Source organism: Scylla paramamosain, chromosome 28 (genome assembly GCF_035594125.1).
Source record: "Scylla paramamosain isolate STU-SP2022 chromosome 28, ASM3559412v1, whole genome shotgun sequence".
In the NCBI taxonomy this organism is placed as follows: domain Eukaryota; kingdom Metazoa; phylum Arthropoda; class Malacostraca; order Decapoda; family Portunidae; genus Scylla; species Scylla paramamosain.
In genome coordinates, this window is record NC_087178.1 from 15,232,123 (window position 1) to 15,257,250 (window position 25,128).

Below are 25,128 nucleotides of genomic sequence, written 5' to 3' on the forward strand. Positions count from 1 at the left end.
ACTCATGCTTTGGAGTGTCTTTAACCTTCCCCACTCCCCAACTTTGGAGCTTCGATGTCTGTGACTCTCTGGGCACCTGAGCTTCTCAGCTCTGGGCCTCAAGTTCCAACTCTGAGAGAGTGGCTCCCAACTGAGTTGTCGTTTGGGGCCCAGCAACCACACCATAGCAGACACTCCAGGGGGGGCAGCTGAGACAACATCACTACTACTTGCCTGACTTTCTCCATCTGTCTCCCCATGAAGCTTGCTACTGGCTGCTGTAGGGAATCTGAGCCGGGAATCTGAGCCTGTCTCCACTCAGCCTGGACTCTGCTTGGCCTCTCAACAGCCATCCTGTCCCACCAGACCCCCTACAATCTTCCACACACCTTGTCTGTTGTGCTGATGGCTAGACACCTCTGCCAACATGCCTCCCCACATTCTTGGTGTGGATCTTCATTTAAAAGAACTATTGTTTTCTAAATATTTATCTCAACCCACATCTTGGCATTTAGGGTTTCAGGTGACCACATCCCTGAACTTAAGATTTACAATAAAATCACCAAATCATTCCTTGATTCACAAACCTCAATATTGATGACCACTGGCTGGGTGAAGAAGCTGCTGTAGGGAACAGTAAGTGATATCCTGCCAATTGTGCCTTTCTTCACTTCAACAGGAAGAGGACTTCCATAAAAGACATCAAGGAAAGACTGAAAAAAAAAAAAAAATTAATTAGTACCTATTGCAACAAAAGACAGTAAAGTTTCTATTGTGTATATCTATCCTAATTTGGTAAATATGTCATGGTTCATATTACTATAACTTAACATTATCTACATTTGGAACAACGTTCCACCATCACCATTAGTCATATGAGAAAACATGGCATAAATAAGACAAAACCTCTTTGTTTCATGTCATGCTTCATGTTAAAGAAAATGCAACACCTTGAGTAGATGGGAAAAGTTCATATGCTGCAGGATTATTTTCCTACCTTATCAACACAACCCAACCATAACAAAGCAACAACATTTACTTGTCAGACTAACCAAAGCATCTCTCCTGATCTTGAGGTTGCTGAGGTTGACTTGGCCCGACAGGAGGGCATTGTTGACCTCCTGGGTGTCAAGGTCCTCCAGGTACTGTCCAAAGAAACGATTGACCAAGCCAGCAACCACCTTCTTGGTCAGCCATTCCATTGTGAAGGTTTAGTCGTGTGTCACAACATCTATGGGATAAAAAGATAATTTAATTTAGCTTCATGTGACATAACAACTTATTACAGAGTTATATTATTCTGTGGCAATTTGGTGACCTAACATGATTCAAAGGTCCATGCAATGATGACAAATGAGAGTTGTTATTTATTTTTGCTGTATGATATTACTTCCTCAGTTCAGGAATAGTACACAGTGATCATAGTCCTCTCTCTCTCTCTCTCTCTCTCTCTCTTTCTTTCTTATTGACTTACCAAGGTTGTCAACAATCAAATCAGTTCATGTCAAACAATAAAACTACTAATGATTCATTAGTGTTGCATATATAAATATGAACACTGTCCAAAAGCTTAATTAAAAAATACAAAAAATGTAATATTTTTTTCAGATTACAATACTTCAAATATACAACTAATACCTAAAAATGTAAAGAAATATGTTCAATTCCTAAACTTCAGTATTATATAACAGATTAGTATTTAGTAAAAATTTGACAGAGATAGGAGCAATCTGTATGTAATGGCTAATATAAAACCTTCCTATGCTGATGGAAAATTGCAAGGTTTAGGGAAAGTCATGCAAAGTAATGAATGACACATCTGCTAGTGATGGATAAGAAGCAGGTTTCAAAGATATAAGAATAAGAATGTTTTGGGACTATAAAAACAGTGATGTGGAGTTCAAGAAATTAAATACAATTGTAAAAGACCAATATATAAAACAAACACCTACCTGTGCAAATTTAAGCCTGATTTCATGTTAGCCACAATATTACATAAATACAACAGAGGCAATATTTCTGTCACATTACTCATTTTCCAATTCCTCACAATCAATGCACTTCTGAGAAAAAAAAAGAAAATGTTGCAAAAGCAAGACAAAAGTGTTTCCCACAATGTGCAAGCTTCATCAAGTCAGCATAAGTTGCTCATAACTTTATTTTATGCATAAAACAAATATCAGTGAACATTTGGGCAGTCTTAAAAAAAATAAGTTTTTAGAAAATGGAAGCAGGAAAACATTCAGGAATATAAAATCCAGGTATGTTCCTTGAATGTGTTGGAATACATTTATAAGATATGCTGATAAGCTTCTACTGATAGCACTGTTAACAAACTAAAATGGTTCTCATACATGCCTGTTAATTAGTTTTGGAATTATAATGAAGCATTACACAAAGGACCTCAGTCACAACAACTCCAATTCTTGTTTGCTTTGGTGGCTGGTGTGGCTGTGCTGGGCAGCCTGGTACCTGGTTAATACTGTTTTATAATAATAATAATAACAATAACAATAATAATAATATTAATAATAATAATAATAATAATAATAATAATAATAATAATAAGAAGAAGAAGAAGAAGAAGAAGAAGAACAACAACAACAACAACAACAACAACAACAACAGCAGCAGCAGCAACAACAACAACAACAACAACAACAACAACAGCAACAACAACAACAACAACAACAATGATGACAACAATAACAACAACAACAACAACAACAATAACAAAAATAATGATAAAAAAATATGGAGTAGATGATTGTACTCAGTGTACAGGTGGAGGTAATTCATATTTTCTTACTACTCACAAAAATTATTATACCAGTACTGTCTAATGACAGGTTAAAAATCTTTGTTTTGTAAACAGGAAATGAAAATAAAGGCACTCCAAGGAAAATATAATAGCCACATATATCACAAATAAAATGCAAGTTGAGAATAAGATCCATGCAGATCATTAGTGAATATCCTGGATAGTTTGGATGCCACTAAATATCTGCAATCTTATTATTATTAATAGTTATAAATTGCAATCAAGTTTCCTTGGTAACAATATAGCTGCAGAAATCCCATTTTGAGGCAGGCATGTAAATTATGAAAACCAAGAAACAAAATAGGAATTTTGCTTATAACCTAAAATAAACTTTACAAATGTTATCTGGGTGAAATGACTTAATATACTATTGTCAATGATAATGTGAATTTATAAATGAAAGAAAACAAGAGGACAAAATAAGACATCAAAACAGAATGAACCAGCATGGCAGAAAACAAAGGTTTGTTTTGTTGTAAGCATTTCCTTCTCAGCATACAGCTGACAGAATCATAATACAGTCCCTCATCTATAATATAGAAATAAAAACTAGTAACTATTGTATATGGCAAGACAAAATGACAGAGGTGTCATATAAATATGTACTATACTACCAGGATCACATGATTCTTTAGTGGGGTAAATCACCACCCAAAATACTTGGAATGATAAGATCTATGAGACGTAGTTCTAGTGAACTTGCTTGGCACCAAAATGATCTTTCCTGATGCTGTCATGGGGTTCTGTTCACCTCAATGCCACCTGGCACCCCCCCCACAAGGATTAAAGGATAATTTATTTATCTATGCCTAATGATTCCCTGCAGTATTTTTGCATTCATATAGTTCACAGCAATACATAAAAGTCCCTTGGCTATATTATAACGATGTAAATTATTTAAGGATGTACACAGATTTGCATGAATTTTCAAGTTCAATATGCAATCCTAACCTCCTCGCCTGCAGGTGCCATCAACATAACCTAGGCACTTCACCATCAGTGTATGTCCCAACCTACACACCAGAGGCTGTACATGGTGCTCTTGTGACTCGCGACACCTGACACGTCACTGCACACTCCAGGACACACCCAGCAGGACTGACCTTCCCCTGCAGGAGTGCCTGGCCGCGTCACCCGGGCCACTTGTCACCGCCACAGCTGAGGGACTAATCTGTGAGGACGTCGCAGTCAGATGGCACGGGAGTTTCTGCGTGACAGGTGCCGATAAGATTATCCATATCACAGCTCTCGTCACTCCTGTGTTCCCTGGGGTGATAACACGTGCTGTAGGACTAGCTGCCATGCTCCCCGTGCCCGTGAGCAGCGCCGTGAAGAGTGTCAGGAAACACAGGGTACAGACTAGAGTTTCAGTGACTGACGACATTCTTGTTTGTTTACATCGTGACGTCATCCATGCCTTTTCACGTCATCCCCCGCCTCCCGCTCCCCCCCTCAAAAAAAAAAAAAAAAAAAAAAAGTGATAAAAAGTAAGTTATACTTTTCTCTGGTGACTGAATTCATGGAACTTTTATGCAGGCTTCTGGATGAAGTAACTAATTCCATAAAAAAAAAAAAAAAAATAATAAAAAAATAAATAAATAAAATAAATAAATAAATAAATAAAAATTGCACAAGAAAAATTATGTGTGCGTTTTTGTATAATACCGCCAATTCTTTAGGAATTATTACTCTTTTTGCCATATAAATATGTATTCTTCAGGTATTGAAAGTCTGTATCAATTATGCAAACTTACAAATGATATGTCACAAGGAAACAAGGCTTTGAATACCAGGATACGCTTGTGCACTTGTTTACTTATCTACTGACACTCCCGCGTTAGATATGGGCAATGTTGCGGCCAAATATTGTTTCTCAACTGCAGGCAAGGGAACTGCACGCTGTATCTGCGGCACGGCCCACTCTGTATTTCCCTGCATGTCGTAAAAATTATCAGTGACGGAGACGGGGATTGGAAGCCCCTGGAAACCAATGAAAAAAACAAAAAGTACGGTAATCCTTTCCTGCTATCTTTCTAAAAGAGAGAGAGAGAGAGAGAGAGAGAGAGAGAGAGAGAGAGAGAGAGAGAGAGAGAGAGAGAGAGAGAGAGAGAGAGAATGACTAACTTTCATTTTCGTTTCGTTGTTCCTTGAATGTTACAATTAAACACACACACACACACACACACACACACACACACACACACACACACACACACATGACTTCACAGTCTTCGAGTATACAATTAAATGGACGGTGGAACTAAAAACGAATGGACGAGGGGGACCTGACAAGGATGTTAAAAGAGCACGAAATCATGAATAGAAAATAAGGAAGACCATAAGTATAGACATGTTAAGAAATTCAGTTCCCAAACCAGTAACGTTGATATCTGAAACAGAGTGGAAGAGAAGAGGTACGGCCTATGAACATTGAGGAGTTATATCAAGGAAAGGAATAGATCTGAAGACTCAGCATGTACTGTAAGTTATGCTACACACACACACACACACACACACAGGCATAACAAAACACACCATACATTCCACTTCTAAGAAGAAAAATGTTTTCAAGTTTTCAATTAGTATTTGGGAGTCAGATGAATCAGGAAATGGAGGAAATGGGAACTGTGTGTGTGTGTGTGTGTGTGTGTGTGTGTGTGTGTGTGTGTGTGTATGTGTGTGTGTGGAATACATCTTTTATTTTTACTCTATTATTTTTTTACATTATTTCAATATGGAATGAAATTTTTATCATTGACGAGGAAGGAGTAATAAGGATGATGATATCAATAATTGGAATAGTTCTAGTAGTCTAACACCTATAGCATCTGCCAAACTAGAATAAATCAAGCGACGCTCCTCACATACTCGTACCAACAGTTACACAAGAGGGGCCGGGTTTTCGCACTTCGTAAGAGTTGTACCATCAAAGAAAAGTAGACGACTATTCTAATCTCGATCCACCGACAAGACACACGCCAGCACCACAAGAGTCAACACGAGATATATGGAGGCTCTTTAGTATGTACAGTGGAATGAGAGGAGTCATTCCCAGGAACATAAATTCACACAGTAGAGAAGGCGAAAGTCCGCAGCGAATATTCTTTTGACGTCACTCGTCATAAACAAAATGGGGGAAAAAAGACTTGAACACAAGTAAGATACAAATATTAGAGTAGCAAGGTTCTAAATAAGACGCAAGAGTGAAGGTGCACGTCTCCATACATATGCTTGCCAAGAGTGGTGTTGGTGAAAGGTGACGCCACAACAATGTTATTTTTGAAGGCGGCAGGGGACGGCTGGCATAAATATGACCAGCTGTTGTGGTGTGATAGGACCACTTTCTGACAGTGATGCCTCAAGTTGCGGGACAGGGAGGCAGGCACCGCGGGGAAGCCCTTAGTGGACACGGCATCTTGAGACGATGTTTATCAGTGAGTCATTTTATAAAGACAGACATAGATGGTGAAGTGTCCACTTATTGGGGCAACTGTGTGTGTGTGTGTGTGTGTGTGTAGGTGGAAGCCAGATTATGCAGTAAAGTTCAGTGATCAATTAGTATGCGATTCGCCCACTCGTGTATTCACTGGTGAGGGAGTGAGACAGGAGGGCGCCGATCCCCCTATCATCCCACACCATGGAGATGACAAGCCCCATGATGCTGCGAGGCGCTGCGGCGGGTGCCTCCATATGTTGCAGCACACGACCCTCACACAACGATTACCTCTCAGTCGCATCCCGTGTCTGTGTCTGCCTCTCTCACGCCCTCATTCCCGGAAATCGCGGCAGGACCCTCCAGATAATTGAGTAATGAAAAAAAAAAATCCTCTTAACACTCTTGCCTGTCGTCGGCTATTGATTATAAGTAAGTGCCAAGACCAAAAATCCACATGATTTGCGGTGTTTCCCTTCCTTCCGAAGCCCCAGTGAGGATGAAGACTTGTGACGTGACCTAATCCCCTAGCAGGTCCCCGTGGAGACCGTGACATATGGTGACCACCCGCCCTCAGGGGATGTACTCACCCGGCCACTGAGAGCAGTAGGTCCACCGGCACCCTCTGCTTCACCACCAGGCGTCCTTCTGCTCACCACAACTGCTTCACGATCTCACAGTGCACGATGGACAGAAGGCAGTGTAGAACTCTCATCTTCTGCCCAGTAGAGGGCCCGAGGAGCAGCCAGGCCAGCGGACGGGTGAGGCGCGGCACTCCCCCGCTGGCAGAGTAACTGTTGAAACTGCGCCTGGCTGTCGGCTGCTGACTTTCTCAAACTGGAAATATAATGCTGAACTGTCTTTAACCAGCAAATTCTTGAATAAAAAAATATAAGCATCAGTAACCTACAGCTCAGCAAGACTCAGAATAAAAAACGTAAAGTATAGACAAGAAAATGGACAAATGCTCTTTAATGAGAATATTTGACTCACGAGCGTATTTCCTCGTGAGGCAAGTATTTTCCATTTTATCGAAGAGAACTGAGTTGAAAATAAAATCTGATGGCCTTTATTTTTACCACGACGAAGATATTTATATGTGGAGATGAACTCTAGGAACGTGAGAGTTAGGGTGCAACACTGCGCAGAGCATTGTGGGAGTTCATTGATCGGAAAGTCAGCTGAGCGCCGTAGCCCTCGTTCCCTCGCTAAGTGCCGGGGAATGTCGGTCACACACACACACACACACACACACACACACACACACACACACACACCACAAAAGGCTAGTTTTCGACAATGCCAGAGCAATGCACACCACAGGGTACACACGCCTCTCTTCCCCACAGACATACACTCGGCCACCTTCCAGAGCAGCACCACCTTACCAGCCACCCACCCTGTGTACTACACCCTCTGCAGACCGCAATATTATATCACCATCACCGTCATCATCACCACCACCAACATAAAAGCCACCATCTTCACCAACAACACTAATAGAAACAAGACTTGCATCAGCAGCAGCAACAATAACAAATAGCTACTACTACTGTTGCTCCTGCTGCTACTGCAACAAGTAGTACGCAATAGGACAGACTCTGACTTCTCGAAGGAAATAATTCTACTTGATCACGTTGATATCAAGTAAGAAACTGTCACTTCCCAGCATTAATAAAGTACTGGTGGTATGGAAAATCAAAGGCTCACGCGCCATTGAAGTAAGAAAGGAAGGGCGTGAAAAAAAACGATGTGAGCTACACGGAAAATTGAAATACGATATAAAGAAGTTAGAACAGGCGACCGCTAATTAATTACTTACCTATGTTGTTGTTGTTGCTGCTGTTGCTACTGCTACTGCTACTAATATAATTGCTCCTCCTCTTTCTCTTCATCCCCATCCCGCTCCTGCTGCTGCTGCTACTGCTGTTGCTGCTGCTACTGCTGCTGCTGCTGCTGCTACTGCTGGTACTACTACTACTACTACTACTACTACTACTACTACTACTACTACTACTACTACTACTACTACTACTACAATACCACCACCGTCACCACTAATACAATTACATCATGAACAACAACAACAACAACAACAACAACATCAGCAACTACGACTACTACCACAACTATTACTTCTACTATTACTACTAGTAAATTTACTACTGCTATTACTACTGCTACTACTACTACTACTACTACTACTACTACTACTACTACTACTACTACTACTACTACTACTAGTACTACTATAACTACTACCACCACCACCGTTAACACCACCACCACCGCCACCGCCACCAATATTAATATTAATAACAATAATGGGCCAAACTCGTCATATTTCATCAGGAATATTGAGTCGGGAGTCTGGTGGGAATACAACAAAACCGCAACACATCAAAGTATCTCCTGCAGAAAAAAAAAAAAAGTGAAATATCTTTATTCTGAGTTTCAGAGAGAAGCCGCGGGGCAAAGATGATTCTGAGGATGATTTCTGTGACCAAGGCGAGAGAAATGAGGAGAAGCGAGATTACAAGCCCGAAGAGGAGGAGGAGGAGGAGGAGGAGAAGGAGGAGGAGGAGGAGGAGGAGGAGGAGGAGGAGGAGGAGGAGGAGGAGGAGGAGGGTTGGTAGTGGGTGGTGGGAGGCGTGAAGAGGCGGCCAGGCTTTCTGTGACATCAAGCCGTCGCCATGGTGACCTCGATTAAGCTTGATAACGAAGCAGATGGAAAAAGCGGCGTGGCAGATCCAGCGGTTGTAATGCCTCACATGGGGAAGACCCGAATGGGAAAGTTAAGCTGCGGGAAGGTAAGGGAGAGGCTGGACAGGTGTGGCAGAGTGGACCACTTGATAATTAACAGGTGAGGGGAAGCAATCCTTATAGGTGAGAGGGACAAGACCACTTAATCACAGGTAAGGAAGAGTCAATCCTTACAGGTTGGGGAGGAAGGACCATTAATTATAGGTCAGAGAGGAGTAATCCTGGAGGTAAAGGAGGAATGCTTCACACAAGTCACCGAGGATGGAGAAATAATTGCAGGTATTTACCTACAGGTGAAAGAGCAGTCTATTTCATAACAGGTGAAGGGGGACGGACTGCCAAATTACTCACAAGTAAAAGGATAATAATCTCTCGTGCGTACTTGGAGGAAGGAAAGGTAAGGCAATAAGCCAATCCACAAAACCCAAAACAGTGTTAGGCTAATGAAATCAGCCCAGCAACCGTCGCCATTCACCGCAAGACGACAGCCTTTTGTTGCTCCCCCTCGCGCCCAGTGAGCTTGTTAGGGAGGTAACGTGATTCCAGGTGAGGGTGTCTACGTCACTAGCCAAGGAGGAGCGTTACGAAAGGAGGAGGAGGAGGAGGAGGAGGAGGAGGAGGAGGAGGAGGAGGAGGAGGAGGAGGAGGAGGAGGAGGAGGCAGTCCCTTAGAGGCTGCGTGGAAAAGCATCTTTTCAATGTCGGTAATTTAAGTTCCCAGCTTCGCTCCTTTCTAAGGACGCAGAGAAGGTCCGATGGGGAGTGGGAGGCGGCAGCGATAACCGTGAGACAAGGGTGGACAGGGTAAAAGACTCCGCGTGACAGACGACGCCGGACAGAGGGGGAAGGGACGGGAATGGACAGAGCAAGAAAGACAGAGCCAATTAAAGACCCGGAGAAAAGACCACCACCACCACCACCACCATCATCGCCACCACCACCACCACCACCACCACCAGAAAAGTGAACGTCAGGAAAGTGTGTTGACGAGGCCTTTATCTGTGGGTCCCGCGGGGAGGCTGAGGCAGCCGTGGCGAGGCACGAACGGCTCCGCTTCCTCACATGCAACACAAAAAGGAAAAGAAAAAGGAATGAAGCTGCAGGGCAACTCATATCCCGCAGGGCTGTGTGAGTTCATGGAAGACAATGGCCGCGGTCCTGCCGCTGACCGCCTCCCGGCCAAGGGGTGCCGCTGGCCGGCCCTGCCATTCCCTCACAGTGACAGGCGGCACAATGGTGGCCATGACGGAGAGTCTAATGAGGGATACCACTGGTGCAGGCTCTGTGACGCGTCCTGGTAACGAGATTGGCGACAACCGGGAGCACCTGGTGAGTGCCGCGGATACTGCTGAATGGGCGACGTGTCGTTGCTGTGATGCACCTTCAAGGTGTGAATGTGCCTTGGTCTAATTCCTCATGTCCTAGCCGCCGGTGTTGGTGAATGAGGTCCCGTTTCGGAGTGCCGCTGAGGGAGGGGGTCACTGGATGCCTCTGAACAAAGACCACACCAGGGAGGACCATTGTGTGCCATTTAATTAGATCCTTCCGACCCAGCATGGTGGAAAGGAATACAATAATTATAATGCTCCTGAAGCATTGAGCGACGAAACCTACAAGACTTGACACAGCAATGAAAGCACCTTTCATTCCTGCACGCCATGAGTGGCATTGTGGCCGGGCGGCGGCCAAGGCAGGCCAAGCAGGCGTCAGCGTGCTGGCGCCGCCACGCGGGGAGCGGAGTGAGGCGGCGAGGCGGGAGCAGCTCACATGAAGGAGGGAGATCAGGCTAGGCGGAGAGGCGCTTGCCCGGTGCGGCGCGGGGGAGGGTGGGGGCGGGAGGGCGGAGAGAGGGTGAGCAGGTGGGGTGAGGAGCCAGTGTGTGTGTGTGACTCCCTGGTGATAAGAAGAGGCGGCGGCTTGTGGTGACGCGCGACCCTCGTTCACGTTACTTACTCCTTTATCCCTCGGTGGACGCGTGTCTCTGAAAACAGACGACGCAGAGTGCTGAGTGGGCAGTGCCTTCACTTCCACAAGTATGTTGTGAGGCGGGGCTCATGTTGAGTGCGGTCAGGAGCGGCTGTGTGTGGTGAGCGAGAGATATGCGGAGTAGCACTTGTAAACTTGTACAACAAACACGGAACACTTACACTGGTAGTGATGTGCTGGGACATGACTGCACGCGGCACACACCCTCACATGAGACCAATGCCGCCACGCAGGGCGATGTGAGGACCTGAAACACAAATACTTACTCATTGAAATGGCAGAAACTGATGTGCATTATTAACCATCAAACTATTTAACGTGAAATTGGAGCTGTTCGGTGATCCACAAGCGTGACCCATTGAGGGACATGCTATGGAAGAAGGGAAAACGTGTTTGTTTATTATAAAAGTGTTGAGATGTGGAGGGCCTCTCGCCAGATGAGCGCCGCCCAACGTTTGCTTGCTCGTGGCGCTTATTCGCTGCTCTCGTGCTAAACTTAACTCCATATGTATTTTCACATCCTTGCTAATCTGTCAGTCAAGGTTAACCGGTGCATACGCTGGCTCACGGCCCCACCTACATCAACGGCGAAACTCTCATTATTACCTGTTTGAACCTAACACGCGCGAGAACCACACACACACACACACACACACACACACACACACACACACACACACACACACACACACACACACACACCCTCGTACCTACAGACCTGAGTGAAGTATCGATGTTGTGAAACCGGGCTTGGCTGGGATCGTGAGGGTAAATGTCACTGTGCACACCCGCCTCTCCTCGCCTCAAGGATGCTGCTCCCATAGCCTTTCTTTTCACAGTGTGCAATTATCTCAGAGGCTAATAATCGATATCAACAAGCAGTGTGTGGCGGCTTACGACCAGCACGTATCCTTGGCCTAGATCAGCCGAATTTGCTCTCCCGGCACAAAGAGAGGCGTGTGAGGGTGGTGAGATGGAAGGGTGGTGCCGCCGCGCCCACCCTGCCACCCTCACCCCTCGCCGCCACCAACCCGCCCTATCGGTAACCAAGAGAAGGCAAACAAAGGTATAATCACTCTAGACACTAATGAAAAATGCATAAGGACCAGATTAGCCTAGAAGTGTGACTAGCGCGTAGCCAAACACAAACTGCAGACAGACATTATTATTATTATTATTATTATTATTATTATCTTCTTTTTTTTTTTATCTAGTAAGGCACGTAGATTAAAAGGAATGTTATATGTTCAGTACCACGCATCCCCCCTTTGAACGTGACAGGGTCCTCTCTACCCCCAACACTCAAACAGGGCGCGGACGTGGTGAAAGGAATGCGTATCATCAAAAATAGAAGAAATATAACACACTTCCGATACTACAATCTGACTCACAGTAAAAAATAAAAATAAACAAATAAAAAAAAAAGAAGAAAAATAAGAGGCCATGGGAGGGTTGGGCAGGAGAGAGACCGAGACCTTAGGACCGCTCGATGTGTGAGTGTTGTTTGTTGTTCGGCCTCGCGCAGAAGTCCGGCGGATGAAGGACCGCGGGAAGACGGAAGTTATTTGTCTAGATGTCGATTGCACGGGATATTATGAGAGAGAGAGAGAGAGAGAGAGAGAGAGAGAGAGAGAGAGAGAGAGAGAGAGAGAGAGAGAGAGAGAGAGAGAGAGAGAGAGACACACACACACACACACACACACACACATACAGACACACACAGGTAATAACCTTCCCTCACCTCAAGTACTCATTTCCTCAACAGACCCTTTAAAACACAATAACAGGCCAATGAAAAAGAACCTCACTTGGGTCGATTACCTGGTTACAAAAAGCCAATACCTCTCCCTCTCTCTCTCTCTCTCTCTCTTACTCTCTCACCTCCTCGCGGTCATGTTCCCTCGTGTGTTAAGAAGCTGAGTTCCGGCCAATATCGACACCTAAGATTCCTCTCATGCAGTATTTACCGCCTGATGAGGTCATGTGCGTCACGTTCTCTCAGTCTTAGTTCCGTGTTCTCAAGCGTCTGGGTTGGTGTCTTACCTCGACTGCATTCAACAAAGTCTGCGGGAATTTACTTGGGGTTTTCATGGGTGTTTAGTGATAGTTTAACAGGGTGTAAAGAAAGTTAAAGGGGGGATCATCACCGGTGCTTTTTCATGAATTTAGTGATAGTTTAACAGGGTGTAAAGAAAGTTATTGGGGGATTTTCAAGGGTGCTTTCATGATTCTGTAATTTGACAGACTATTGGAATTTACAAGGGAAGGTTCCGGTTTCAAGAGTGTTTTCATGTTCCTATATTTAAAAGGTTCTTAATAGTTTTTTTTGGGGGAAATTTTGAGAGTTCTTTCATGGTTTTAAAGTTTATGAAGCTCTAGTGGAAGTTATTTGAGTTTCTAAGAGTGTTTCTGCGTTTCTAATGATAGTTTAACAAGCTGGAATGGAAGTTATTAGGGATTTCCAAGGGTATTTTCATGATTCCAGTGATAATTTACAAAGATCTAGAGGAAACTATTGCGATCCTCAAGTGTTGTCGATATTCTAGTGATAGTTAGAAATGTTGAACAGGAAGTTTTTTCCAGTGTTTTTTTTTATGCTTGTAGAAAGTAATTATTGGATATTACAACGTATTTTCATGATTATAGTGACTGGTTTGGGATTTTCAACAGTGTTTTCATGGCTCTGCAATATGGTAATTGAACAGTCTGTAGTTGTTGTTGAAGGTTTTGAAAGGTGTTTTTGTGGTTCTCGTGATAATTTAAAGAGAATTCAGCATCATTAATGAGAAACAAAACATTGGGAAAACACGACTAATCATCCGTGTGGCCTTTGAAAAATATTCCTAATGAAAGGTCAAAGTGTTAAGAATACAAGCCTCAGTGTCCCTCGTCCACTAGATGGCAACACTGGTATCGATTTGAAGGACGCCGCTCGAAACACTGACACCTCGCACACCCAGATACACACCATGCATGCCACGGATAGGGAATGCCAGTCTCCTCACCCACCCTCACCCTCGCTGCCTACATCCTGCAATCCCTCACACCATCCTCCCCGGGGCATTACACGAGGAATATGCAACACACGTCCTGCACTACACTACCTTATCCTCCTCACCTGTTCCCCGACGCGCCTCCCTCCGCCGCACCCTCCCTGCCGTTACGTATGGAATTTGGAACATTACAACACGCAAACACTAATTCCCATCACAGTATTCCTTGATTTGCTCTTTTCCTCGTACATACATATTTATTTTCTCTACTTGTTTGTTCCCTGCTGCACCTTTCGCGATGATACATGGAGATATGGAACACTGCAACACGCACACACTCTTAGCACTCTCAAAACTTCATTTCTTGACTTTCTCTCCTCCTTGTACGTATTTCTGGCTCCAAGTTTTTTTCTTTTTTCTCTCTCTCTCTCTCCGTCTGCACCTTCCTTCACTGCAACCCCGAGAAACGTGGGATATGGAACATCGTAACACACAAATACTTACTCCCAACACCTCATTTCCCTGACTCTCTCTCTCTCCTCCTCGTACGTATTTCTTCTCCTTACATTTTCCCTGCCTGCACCTTGCTCCGCTGCACCCTCCGTGATATTAAACGCGGGATATGGCGCAGCGTTACGCACAGACATCCTTGGCGGCACCACATTCTTGGATTTTTTCACCTACATATTCTTTGCCTCTAGTGGTTTCCTGCTTCCACCTCCTATGAGTAGTACTATGGGAGCATCTCAGCATCTCAACATCACACCTGGAAGCGTTCATCTACTCCGCTCTCCACCTTCCTTCACTACACTAGTACCGAAAAAGCATAACGTTAACGCAACATCCCGCTCTTATTCTCCCCATCTCGCCACCTAAATCCCTCCTTCAGAATCTGCATTTTCACCCCCTTTTATCCCTTATTCCGCGGTACACCTTCACATCTCAACACTACAACACCGTGCGCCCTTCTCATCACCTTCATCATTCTCCAGAGTACGGGAATGCCACGCTTCTCGTCCCCCTCACCCTCATCCTGGTTCCTTCCCCGCCGCCCTCATGCCCCGCCTCATCCAGCCTCATCAGCCTGCTATGCTCCACCTCAGCCGCACACAAGTGGATTAGACATCTTAATCAGCGGTGCAAGTGAGAGGGAAGAAGGTTAGCGAGGGAGGGTACGAAGGGGGTGAAAGTGAGGACAGTGATGGATGACTCTCGTTTGTCTTGTACGCTTTTTGGGTCGCTAATATTTTGCCTTTTTCTGTTTTTTTTTTTTTTTCATCATTATCTCAGGCGTTTCTCGTCTTTCCTTGCCCTTCGCTCCCTGTCTCTGCTTTACATTCTCAAGCACTTTACTGTCTTTATTTCGAGTGATTTGACAGGGCTTAGTGGAAGTTTTTAGGGTCTTCAAGGATGTTTTCATGGCCCCAGCGATAGTTTAACCAGGATTTTTCATCGACAATGGGGGAAAAAAAATACCCACGAGAATCCGACTAATAATTTCTTTAGGCTTTAGAAAATAGTACTTCAGAGAGTTCAAAGGGTTTTAGAATCTCTCTCTCTCTCTCTCTCTCTCTCTCTCTCTCTCTCTCTCTCTCTCTCTCTCTCTCTCTCCATCGTCCGCACACTCACACTTTTCTCGTCCCTTTACAGCTTCACAAAACTCGGTAGCATTGCTCACTCCGGCATGACACACCACCACCACTACTACCACCACCACCACCACCACCACCAGCACCACTTCTATTTCCCTGACACGCCCCCGTCACACATCCAATACAAGAGTGATCAATACCTGCCAAAAACACCAGTAACACCAGTGACAGCGATACAAGGTCAGTTCGCAACACTATCAAAACGAAACATTGATCAATACAAACACTGCCGCGGTGAATGTCTTTATCGGAAATATACGAAAAAAAATACATAGGAAAAAATGGAGTGGGAAATTATGGGCCTTATCCCCTTCACTGCTGTTTGGTACATCTATCCCCAGTCGCTAAACACTTCAGGACATTCCTTCTGGTTCTTCAGTCACCTCCAGACAATTTAAGGACTAGAAATTGCAGAGTCTATTCATTTTTTTTTTATCTCCTTTCTTCTTATACGTGCTTAAAATTATTTCATACATTGTTTTTGGTGGTGTGACTTGCTCCTCGTCGCAGTGAGAGGGTTAATTTGTAACTTAACCTAACACTTACGCAGCGAGTATCAGTCTAGGGGAAAAATGCCAGGGAAAAAAGTATGGGTTAAGTATAAGGGGGAAATAATAACACTTAACCTAGCATAAATAACTCAACCTAACCTAAACCTATTAACACAAAAAATGCATATAAACAAACTGACACCTAAAATCACCTCACCGTCCCGTAATGGATGCCACACCATATCACTATTTTTCATGTATAATTTTTTTTTTTCTTATTTCAAAATCTGTGACATATTTTCCAGGGATATATATTTTTTCAGATACATATTTTCCAGTATCGTGTTTTCCAGTATCGTATTTTTCATAGACTTTATTTTTTTTTTGTTGATGTTCATTCCTGTGCCATTTTTCTAGTGCCATTCCCCGCCCCAGTCCTTCGTCCCCCACGCACTGAAACTACTCGCTCTGCCCTCACTACCATTACCACGGCCATTACCGAGAATCAGTGGTGATCACCGGCAGGACAAGAGCTCGTGTGTTGAAACGTTTTGTTCCCTCATTAGGACAGTTTTCAAAGAGCTCAGAAATTATTAGTTCGGTTCTCATGGATGTTTTATTTTCTTTTGTTTTGAAGGTGCAGAGTTGTTATTAAACTACCACTGGAATCATGAAAACGCAAATGAACATCTCGCCACCACTATGATAATGAAAATACTCCTGAAAACCCAAATAACTTTTAGTACAGCCTGTTAAGCTATCACAAGGACCATGAAAACACCCTTGAAAATCCTAATACTCTCTACTATAGCCTTTTAATTTATCACTAAAATTGTGAAAACACCTTTGAAAACCACAATGACTTATACAACTTATCATACTTACTGAAATCAGAAAACGCCTTCGAAAATCCAATTAACGCTTACCATAGCCTTTTAATTTATCACTAGAATAATGAAAAACTCAATTGAAAACCACAATAACGCTTTCTACAACTTAATAAACTATTACTAAAATCAGAAAGCGCCCTCGAAAATTCCAATAGCATCCGATACATCCAATAAAACCACCACCGGAATCACGAAAAAAAAAAAATAAATAAATAAAAATAAATAAAACCCTCAACAGTTTCCACTGGAGCCTGTTAATAGTCGAGATACACAGGCGAAACGTTTGGGAATACATTTCAAGAGCCTATCCCAGCTTCCCTCGCACATCCATCTACCAGCGGCTTGCTATTCCAGGCCACACTCGTCTCTGGGTCCTGCTCCTCGTCTATCTCCCATCCTCGAGTTGCTATTCCGTTGACTTAGGTGGCTGTGTTGTGGACATAACTTCGACTTTCATATTAAAATCTAGCTCAGGCGGACGAGAGAGAGAGAGAGAGAGAGAGAGAGAGAGAGAGAGAGAGAGAGAGAGAGAGAGAGAGAGAGAGAGAGATAGAGAGAACACAAATTTCGACTCCCCGCCACGAAAGAAAAATATTTACACGGCAGACAAAGATTTCTCGGTGTTGCTACAATCCCGCGGTGTTGTGACGGTGTTGACTGTAGCGGAACGTAACTTTTGCGGTGGTGATGCACGAGATAGAATTATGACCGCACAGCACCGCCACAACACCGGAAAATTGCATTACCCATCGCGAAAGGGCCACACCGAAAACTTCTTGCGCTTATCCTCCTCTCAACTTCACCACTGCAACACCACCGCGCGGACACACCACCTCAATATTGTGTGCCGTTTTCTCAATGCTCTCGGCGCCCGACCTCGACTACTTTTGATTAACAGGTTCTAGTGGAAGTTATTGTTTCTTAAGTGTTTTCGTGGGTCTATGGACGGGTAAACATTGTGTAGTGGAAGATATTAAAATTTTTAAGGATTCTACTGGATGCTAGTGGGTTTTACGAAGATTTTTTTATGAATCTAGTAATAGTGTAACAAGAATTCTGCATCGTTAATGGGGGAAAAAAACTCTCATCAGAATCCGACTAACGATTTTTGGTGGTCTTTGACAATTGCTCTAATGAGACTCTAAGGTGTTGGGTAAAAAAATATGGATGGAAGGATTAAAACTGTCACCTGCATCAATTACACTACCGCAACACCGCCACTGCGCCATGCCACACCACCACACCAACACACCGCCACACCAGCACACCACCACACCATCACACCAGCACACCACCACACCGCCACACCAGCACACCACCACACCACCACACCGCCACACTATCACACCACCACACCACCACACCATCACACCAGCACACCGCCACACCGCCACAGCAGCACACCATTAAACCTGCACATCACCATACCACCATACCAACCCTGAGTGCGAAGCGTCACCCCTCAGCCCTAAAAGTGATGGAAGGGGAAGGGATAAAATAGAATTATTGCCTTAATTAAGCTATACTCTTCCCTTCATTTTTCCCTTCCATCCTTTCCCCTCAAAAATGCTCCCTCTCTATCTGTCTGTCCGTCTGTGCCCGTCTCTGCCAGTCAGCCTGTCGATCTGTCTCTCTGTCCGTCCATCAATCACTGTCTGTCTGCCTATTTGTCTGTCTGTCGCTCTTAGTCTGTTTGTATGTCTGTTTTCTTGTTTCTGTCTGTTTCTGTCTGTTTATTTGTACTTTTGTCTGTTCGCCAGCCTCTGTTTTTGTCCGTCTGTCTGTCTGTCTGTCTGTATTTTTGGCTGACTGTTTTTGTTTTTGTTGGTCGTCCTGTCTGTCTTTTTAAGTCTGTGTGCCTGTCATTTTGTCTGTCTGCCTGTTTGTCCTTGTGTTTGTCTGTCGGTCTCTGTCTTTATCCGTCTGTCTGTATTTTTATCTGTCTGTCGCCTTATCCCTTTGTCTTTCTATGTCTTTCTTTCTATGTATGTCTATCCGCCTGTCTGCCAGTCTTTTTGTCTGTCAGTCAGTGTTTTTGTCTGTCTGTCGTCCTATCCCTTTGTCTTTCTCTGTCTTTCTTTCTGTGTATGTCTATCCGTCTGTGTGCCAGTCTTTTTTTGTTTGTCAGTCAGTCTTTTTGTCTGTCTGCCTGTGTGTCTGCCTGTCTCTCCCGGGCTTAGGTCACTGAAGGGACACATCAATTAGAAACGTCACCTGACCTGAACATACTTTAATTCAACTCTCCTTGATTGCCTCTGGTTATAATTATCTCTTCTCTCCATCACCACTCTCTCTCTCTCTCTCTCTCTCTCTCTCTCTCTCTCTCTCTCTCTCTCTCTCTCTCTCTCTCTCTCTCTCTCTCTCTCTCTCTCTCTCTGCGATCACTACCATTCCCAGAAAGAGGCGACGACTCACTCTTTTTTTGTCCTTCCTGACAAGGGAGAAGGAGTGTCGAGGAGGAGGAGGAGGAGAAAAAAAAAGAAATAAGGCGTACGGGATGAAAAAAAAAATAAGAAAGGAAAAAGAAATATAAAAAAAAAAGAAAGAAAAGGTACAAAGAAAAAAAAATGAGTACAAAGAGAGAGAAGAATAAGTGTGAGGGGAAAGAGAGGATTAAAAAAGAAAATGATATAAGGAAAAGAGGAGGAGGAGGAGGAAGAGGAGGAGAGAGAGAGAGAGAGAGAGAGAGAGGAGAGGAGAGAGAGAGAGAGAGAGAGAGAGAGAGAGAGAGAGAGAGAGAGAGAGAGAGAGAGCACGAGGAGGAAAACGAGGAACGGGAAGACATAGATGGATAAGGAGAAGAGGATGAGAAGATAGAGGAGGAGGAGGAGGGGGAGGAGATGCCGTTACGATTGGTGTTGATGTGAGAGTGATGCTGTGAAGGCGTCAGGTGGTGGAGGAAGCTTTCTGGGTGGAATGCGTGGCGGGTACTGAGGTGGAATGGTGGAAGGAGAGGAGAGAGGGAATTAGAGGGAAGAACGGGAGCGGAGAGAGAAGGAAGGGAAGAAAGAGAAATAGAGGAGGAGGAGGAGGAGGATTAGACAGGTGGGGGACAGGGTGTTTTTCTCCTCTGCCTTGTGATGTGTCAGAAGGGGAGGAGGGGAGAAGAAGGGGAGGGAAGGGCGAGGAAGGATGGAAGGTTGAATCAAAGGAACCAAACTCTACAAAAGAGTCTTAGGCGTAGAAAGTAATAAAAAATATCACATCCAATCAAAAGCAAGTCCAAAACACGCCCTATCAGGACATCCCGCCCCCCCCCCCCCTCCCGCCACAAACACACACACAGTCACACCAATCAAAGACAACATCTGAAAGAAAAAGAAAATATAACACATCACAAGAGAAAGTGAGAGAAAAAAAAAGCTGCGTTTTCAGATAATAACAAGCTCAGACAGACTTCAATGTAGCAAAAATGAAAACACAAACACACAACTCTGAGAAAACACACACACACACACACACACACACACACACACACACACACACACACACACACACACACACACACACCAGTAATTCATCAAGCACCACAACGTCCTTAACTTACCGGAGATAGAAAAACCTCAGCCTTGAACTTCCCGACGCAAAAATAAATAACCCCAGTAATACGAACTATGCATCTTGCCAAGCCTTCCTCGCTCGGCCTTCAGGTGCTTGCCGGCCCGCTCCGCCTCGGCTCGCTGCGGCCTCCTCCTCTTGATGCCGCCGGCCCGGAGTCGAGTACCCAGTAATTAATTTTGAGCTGCGAGGGTGTACACTTGCGGGGGGAGCGTGGGCGTGCACGTGAGGGTAAAGGGGAGAGTGTGGCAGTACAGACACGAACTGGAGTGAGTGTGTGGTGGTGAGGCAAGTGAGGGTAGAGGGAGAGTGCGGCGGTACGGACACAGCCTGGAGGGAGGGAGAGAGGGAGAGAGGGAGGGAAGGAAGGAGTGAGTGAGGAATGGTGGGCGGTCATGACAACACCACCGCTTCTCCTCAGCACATGTCCAAACTTTTCCACAGCCTCATTTACATCTCATTCACCACCTGTTCAGTACCAAGGAGGCGGCGGAGGGTTTTATTGATGTATTTGGCGACGCAGGTGAGTAGCGGGCCATATATATAGCCTTATTGACACCTGGCGAGAGGTAAGGGAGAGGCACCTGGTATCTTATCTCAGGTGCTCAGGGGCAGGTGAGCGTAATCCTCAGGTAACTTAAAGCCGCTAATTACTGCTGGTCCATTGCAGGCGCCAGGTGGCCGGGCCGAGAATCACCTGACGGGCTTCGCGGCAGGGAGGGGAGGGTGGGGAGGGAGCAGGTAAAGCTGAATCCCCCGCAGGTGCAATCCTTATCTTCACCTAATATATCTAGCGCAACCTTCCGCCTCTTGAGAGTTTCCGCTGTCCTCGTGATGAATTTAAAGTTGAAATGTGATCGGTATACTGAGCAGTGTGGGAAGTCACGTGGTATTGGGAAGGCGCCGGGGACATGGCGGGAAGATGGCGGCGTGGGGGCAGGTGACGGGGAGGCAGTGGGGGAGATGGTGGTGATGGTGGTGGTAATGCGGTGAAGAGATGGTGGTCTGGGAAGGTATTAAGGAGGTGGTGGGGAAATGGTCTAGTTAAGGTAAAGGGGATAGAGAAATAGTGGGGGCAGAGGGTGGTGTAGTAAGGTGAAGAGATGTTGGGGAGGTGGCGGGGAGATGATGGCCAGAGGAAGATGGGGGAGATGTTGGGAAGGTGGTGAAGAGATAATAGGCAGATGAAGGTAGGGAGATGTTGGGGAGATGGCGGAGGAGCTGATGGCGAAGGGAAGAAGGTAGGGGGATACTGGGGAGGTGGCGGGAGATGATGGTGAAAGGAAGAAAGTGGGGAGGTACAGGGGAGGTGGCTGGGAGATGATGGCCAAGGGAGGAAGGTGGAAGAAAAGTTGGGGAGATGGCGGGGAGATGATGGTGAAGGGAAGAAGGTGGAGGAGAAGTTGAGGAGTGGTAGGGAGATGATGGCCAAGGAAAGAAGATGGAGAGATAACTGAGAAGAGACAGAGTGATGCGGATGATGGAACTAAACTTTGAGAATGGAATGACGTTTCTTTGAATATCTCTTGTTCCTTCTCTTCTTTCTTCTTCTCCTGCACCGCTTCCTTGCCCTCCATGTTTCCCCCCATGTAGTAAGTCCTTGACTCCCTAGGTGGCGTCAATTAACACTGGAGGGGGAGGTACGGTGCTTAAAGTTGGCCCGGAGTGGAGTGTCGGGAGCAGGCGCCACACGAGTCACTGCACGTCGCCCGGAGCTTTGGCAAGGGGAGGAACAGGGAAGTATTGAGAGGAGTGAGTAAATATCGGAAATGAGGATAAAAGGGGAAGCACCTTAAAACGTCGAGTAAATAAAGGAAGCCACAACAAGGGTAAATGCGAAGGGTAAATAATGTAGCAGAGCGGTAAGCCGATTAACTAAATACACGAGGCCAAGACGAAGGGGAAACTACCTCAAATTGGCGAGTAAATAACGGAGGAGAGCACCAAGCCGATCAGAGAATATATGTAAACGGGAAATCAAGGTAAAAAAAAAAGACTCAGTCCTATACACGGGCGATGCAGGGTACAGCAGCAAGGCAGTGGTCACCGCCTTAGAGGAGGAAACAAAACTGGACAGAGGAATGAAGCAGACGAGAACGTTGACGTGATTACCTCATCCAGCTCAGGAGAGAGAGAGAGAGAGAGAGAGAGAGAGAGAGAGAGAGAGAGAGAGAGAGAGAGAGAGAGAGAGAGAGAGAGAGAGAGAGAGAGAGAGAGAGAGAGAGAGAGAAACTCAGTAAGCAAAACGATGTAAGTGAGTTAAGCGACGGGTAAGAAGAGCTGAGGAGTAGCAGCGGAGGGCGTTCACGCCTTCCCCTCACCATTACAACAATGGGCCTCACGCTCCTGTGTGCGGCGTGGGTGCAGACACCGGCGTGGTGGTAAGGAGATCGCGAAGGAGAGGTGGAGGAGGAGGACGAGGAAGAAGGGACAATAGTCTTAAGGTGGATGGTTTCGATTCTCAAGTTTGCCGCCTGCGATAGTACGGCGGGCACCAGCACAGCATCAAAAGTTGGAACTTTCTCAGTTGTAAAAGTTTTTTCCCTGATGGTCACAGAAAGTCCTCGTCTGCCAGTGGGGACAGGAGGGCCGGAGGGAATGCTTTGTGACGTGTATGTTTTCTTTCTTTCCACACAGAATCCCGGCAGCTGCAAAACGTGATTGGTGTATTGGTGCCCTAGAAAAGGAACAAACGCGCGGACAATGGTGGTGCCCCAAGTGACTGGTGTGCAGGACATGGCCGAGGCGGTGTTTGTCCCGCAGCCTTGCACAATGGGGCTGTGAACGTCACGCCCCACGGCCGAGGTCGTCCCACCTACTACGGTAATGGCCAGTGGGTCCCGCTCCCCCCTGCCCAGCTCCCCGACCTCCAGGAGCCGCAGGTATTCCAGCGATGACATCGGCTGCCGCTATGCCAGCCTCTCCCACACCCATCTCATGCCGCCCCTGGCGGTGTCCTACTTGGGCTCCTCCGAGGGGTCGATCCCTCGCCGCCAGTCCGTGGCGGCCACCGTGCAGACTGAGGAGCGTTACCGATCTCCTCGCCAGCTGCCACACCGACGCCGCTCGGAGTTCACCGCTCATGAAAAGCGGCGACGGTCCCGCGTTGAATTGGATCACCTGAGGGACACTTCCGGGTACCGCGACGCCGAAGCCCTGAACGGTGGGCGGCGCGGCACCCGCTGCTCACAGATGCTCAATGCTTATGATCTGGACTCAGCCCGACTCTCCGTGTCATCAGGACGCCACAGAAAGACATCCCGCCACAGCACACCGCCGCGGGAGATGGACCCTGAAGAGCGGCGCCGCAGCCGAGTGGTGCTGGTGTGTGCCTCTGTGGCCGTGGCCATCTTCCTCATCGCCATCCTACTGGTGGCTGTCACACTCAGGCTCTCGCCCACCATCGACGAAATGGGTGAGTACTTCTCCTTCCTTCCCTCTCACGCTGCAGCTTCCTCAACTAACGGTAGGTGCCCCGACACACACACTCCAGCAGCCACAACTCTGATCTCATCGCTGACACACACACGCACCCTCACAATTATCTACCAGCCAGCCACTGCCAACCTTTCAGGTAAATGAATATTCTGTCGACATTTTCGGCCGCGTATATCTGCCAGCAGGTTGAGAGGAAACACTAACTATTGGGGACTTCTTTATAAACTTCGCCGTGAGTTACAGCAGGCGGCCATCGTGCCTGCCTGCTGGTCCCCTACTGGCCTGCCTGCTGGACCCTACTGGCCTGCCTGCTGGCCTCTACTGGTTTGCCTGCTGGCCCCCTGCTGGCTTATCTACTGGGCTCTGCTGACCTGCATGCTGTCCCCTGCTGGCCTGCCTGCTGGCCAACTACTGCCTCAGTGTCGTCACAGTTCATGACGCGTCCCGCCCCCGACTCAGCCCCAAATAAGCAGAGCGCCAATCATGCACTCAATTACGATGCACAAGGGAGCTTCCTGCTACCAGGATGGAAATGAGCAGCACTAATGAGCTGTCGAGAGACTTGTGGGACATGATGATAAGCTGAGAGAGAGAGAGAGAGAGAGAGAGAGAGAGAGAGAGAGAGAGAGAGAGAGAGAGAGAGAGAGAGAGAGAGAGAGTGTTTACCCACTGGCATTTGCCTGGATGAAGTGCACAGGACGTAAGCTCTCATCAGCAGATCCTCTCTGTCCACTCGTCCCTGTCCTCTTACTGATTTTGATTTGAACATCAGGATTAAATCTCTCTCTCTCTCTCTCTCTCTCTCTCTCTCTCTCTCTCTCTCTCTCTCTCTCTCTCTCTCTCTCTCTCTCTCTCTCTCTCTATCCAACAGGGCACACTACTTTAGTGTTTACAGTTTCTCTATCGTGGTACCATTGGTAGTTGGTATGAATATTGCACCCACTTTTCTTGAATTTTCTGTCTTGGTGCTGTGCATTCATTACATCACTGCAGGAGAATGCACTCTCGACCGGATCCTAGACACAACTAACCCAACAATTCCTAACACACGTCAATTAACACGTTTCTCTACTGATTCTTTTAATTTTTTTTCCGACGTTAAGCTGTGCTGTCACCTCCAGACCT

The 25,128-nt window shown here is 46.0% G+C and overlaps 2 protein-coding genes across 14 annotated transcripts in view; one reads left to right on the forward strand and one right to left on the reverse strand.

Annotated features, from left to right (window-relative positions):
- Nucleotides 1–7,106, reverse strand: part of LOC135114991 (intermembrane lipid transfer protein VPS13A-like) — a 48,107-nt gene extending 41,001 nt beyond the window's left edge. For 7 of the 11 annotated variants that reach the window (XM_064031366.1, XM_064031367.1, XM_064031371.1 and 4 more), the window contains exons 1-3: nucleotides 6,824–7,103; nucleotides 1,032–1,210; nucleotides 567–692 (exon numbers count right to left, since the gene is read on the reverse strand). In XM_064031366.1, the coding sequence (XP_063887436.1) occupies nucleotides 567–692; nucleotides 1,032–1,181 (276 nt within the window). In that variant the 5' untranslated portion in view covers nucleotides 1,182–1,210; nucleotides 6,824–7,103. Of the gene's footprint in view, nucleotides 1–566; nucleotides 693–1,031; nucleotides 1,211–2,337; nucleotides 2,452–3,903; nucleotides 4,210–6,823 lie in introns of those variants that run through there. The other 4 variants (XM_064031364.1, XR_010275749.1, XM_064031370.1 and 1 more) reach the window with 4 other exon arrangements.
- A 3,401-nt stretch (nucleotides 7,107–10,507) lies between these two features.
- LOC135114993 (uncharacterized) lies at nucleotides 10,508–24,598 on the forward strand. Of its 3 annotated transcripts, none has more exons than XM_064031373.1 (2): nucleotides 10,508–11,081; nucleotides 23,203–24,598. In XM_064031373.1, the coding sequence occupies exon 2, from the start codon at nucleotides 23,392–23,394 to the stop codon at nucleotides 24,145–24,147; it is 756 nt and encodes a 251-aa protein (XP_063887443.1). In that variant the 5' UTR covers nucleotides 10,508–11,081; nucleotides 23,203–23,391; the 3' UTR covers nucleotides 24,148–24,598. The 3 variants fall into 3 exon arrangements, with proteins under 3 accessions (XP_063887443.1, XP_063887442.1, XP_063887444.1); XM_064031372.1 differs by having other exon boundaries at nucleotides 10,508–11,028; XM_064031374.1 differs by lacking the exon at nucleotides 10,508–11,081 and adding an exon at nucleotides 11,106–12,047.
- The last annotated feature ends 530 nt before the right edge of the window (nucleotides 24,599–25,128 follow it).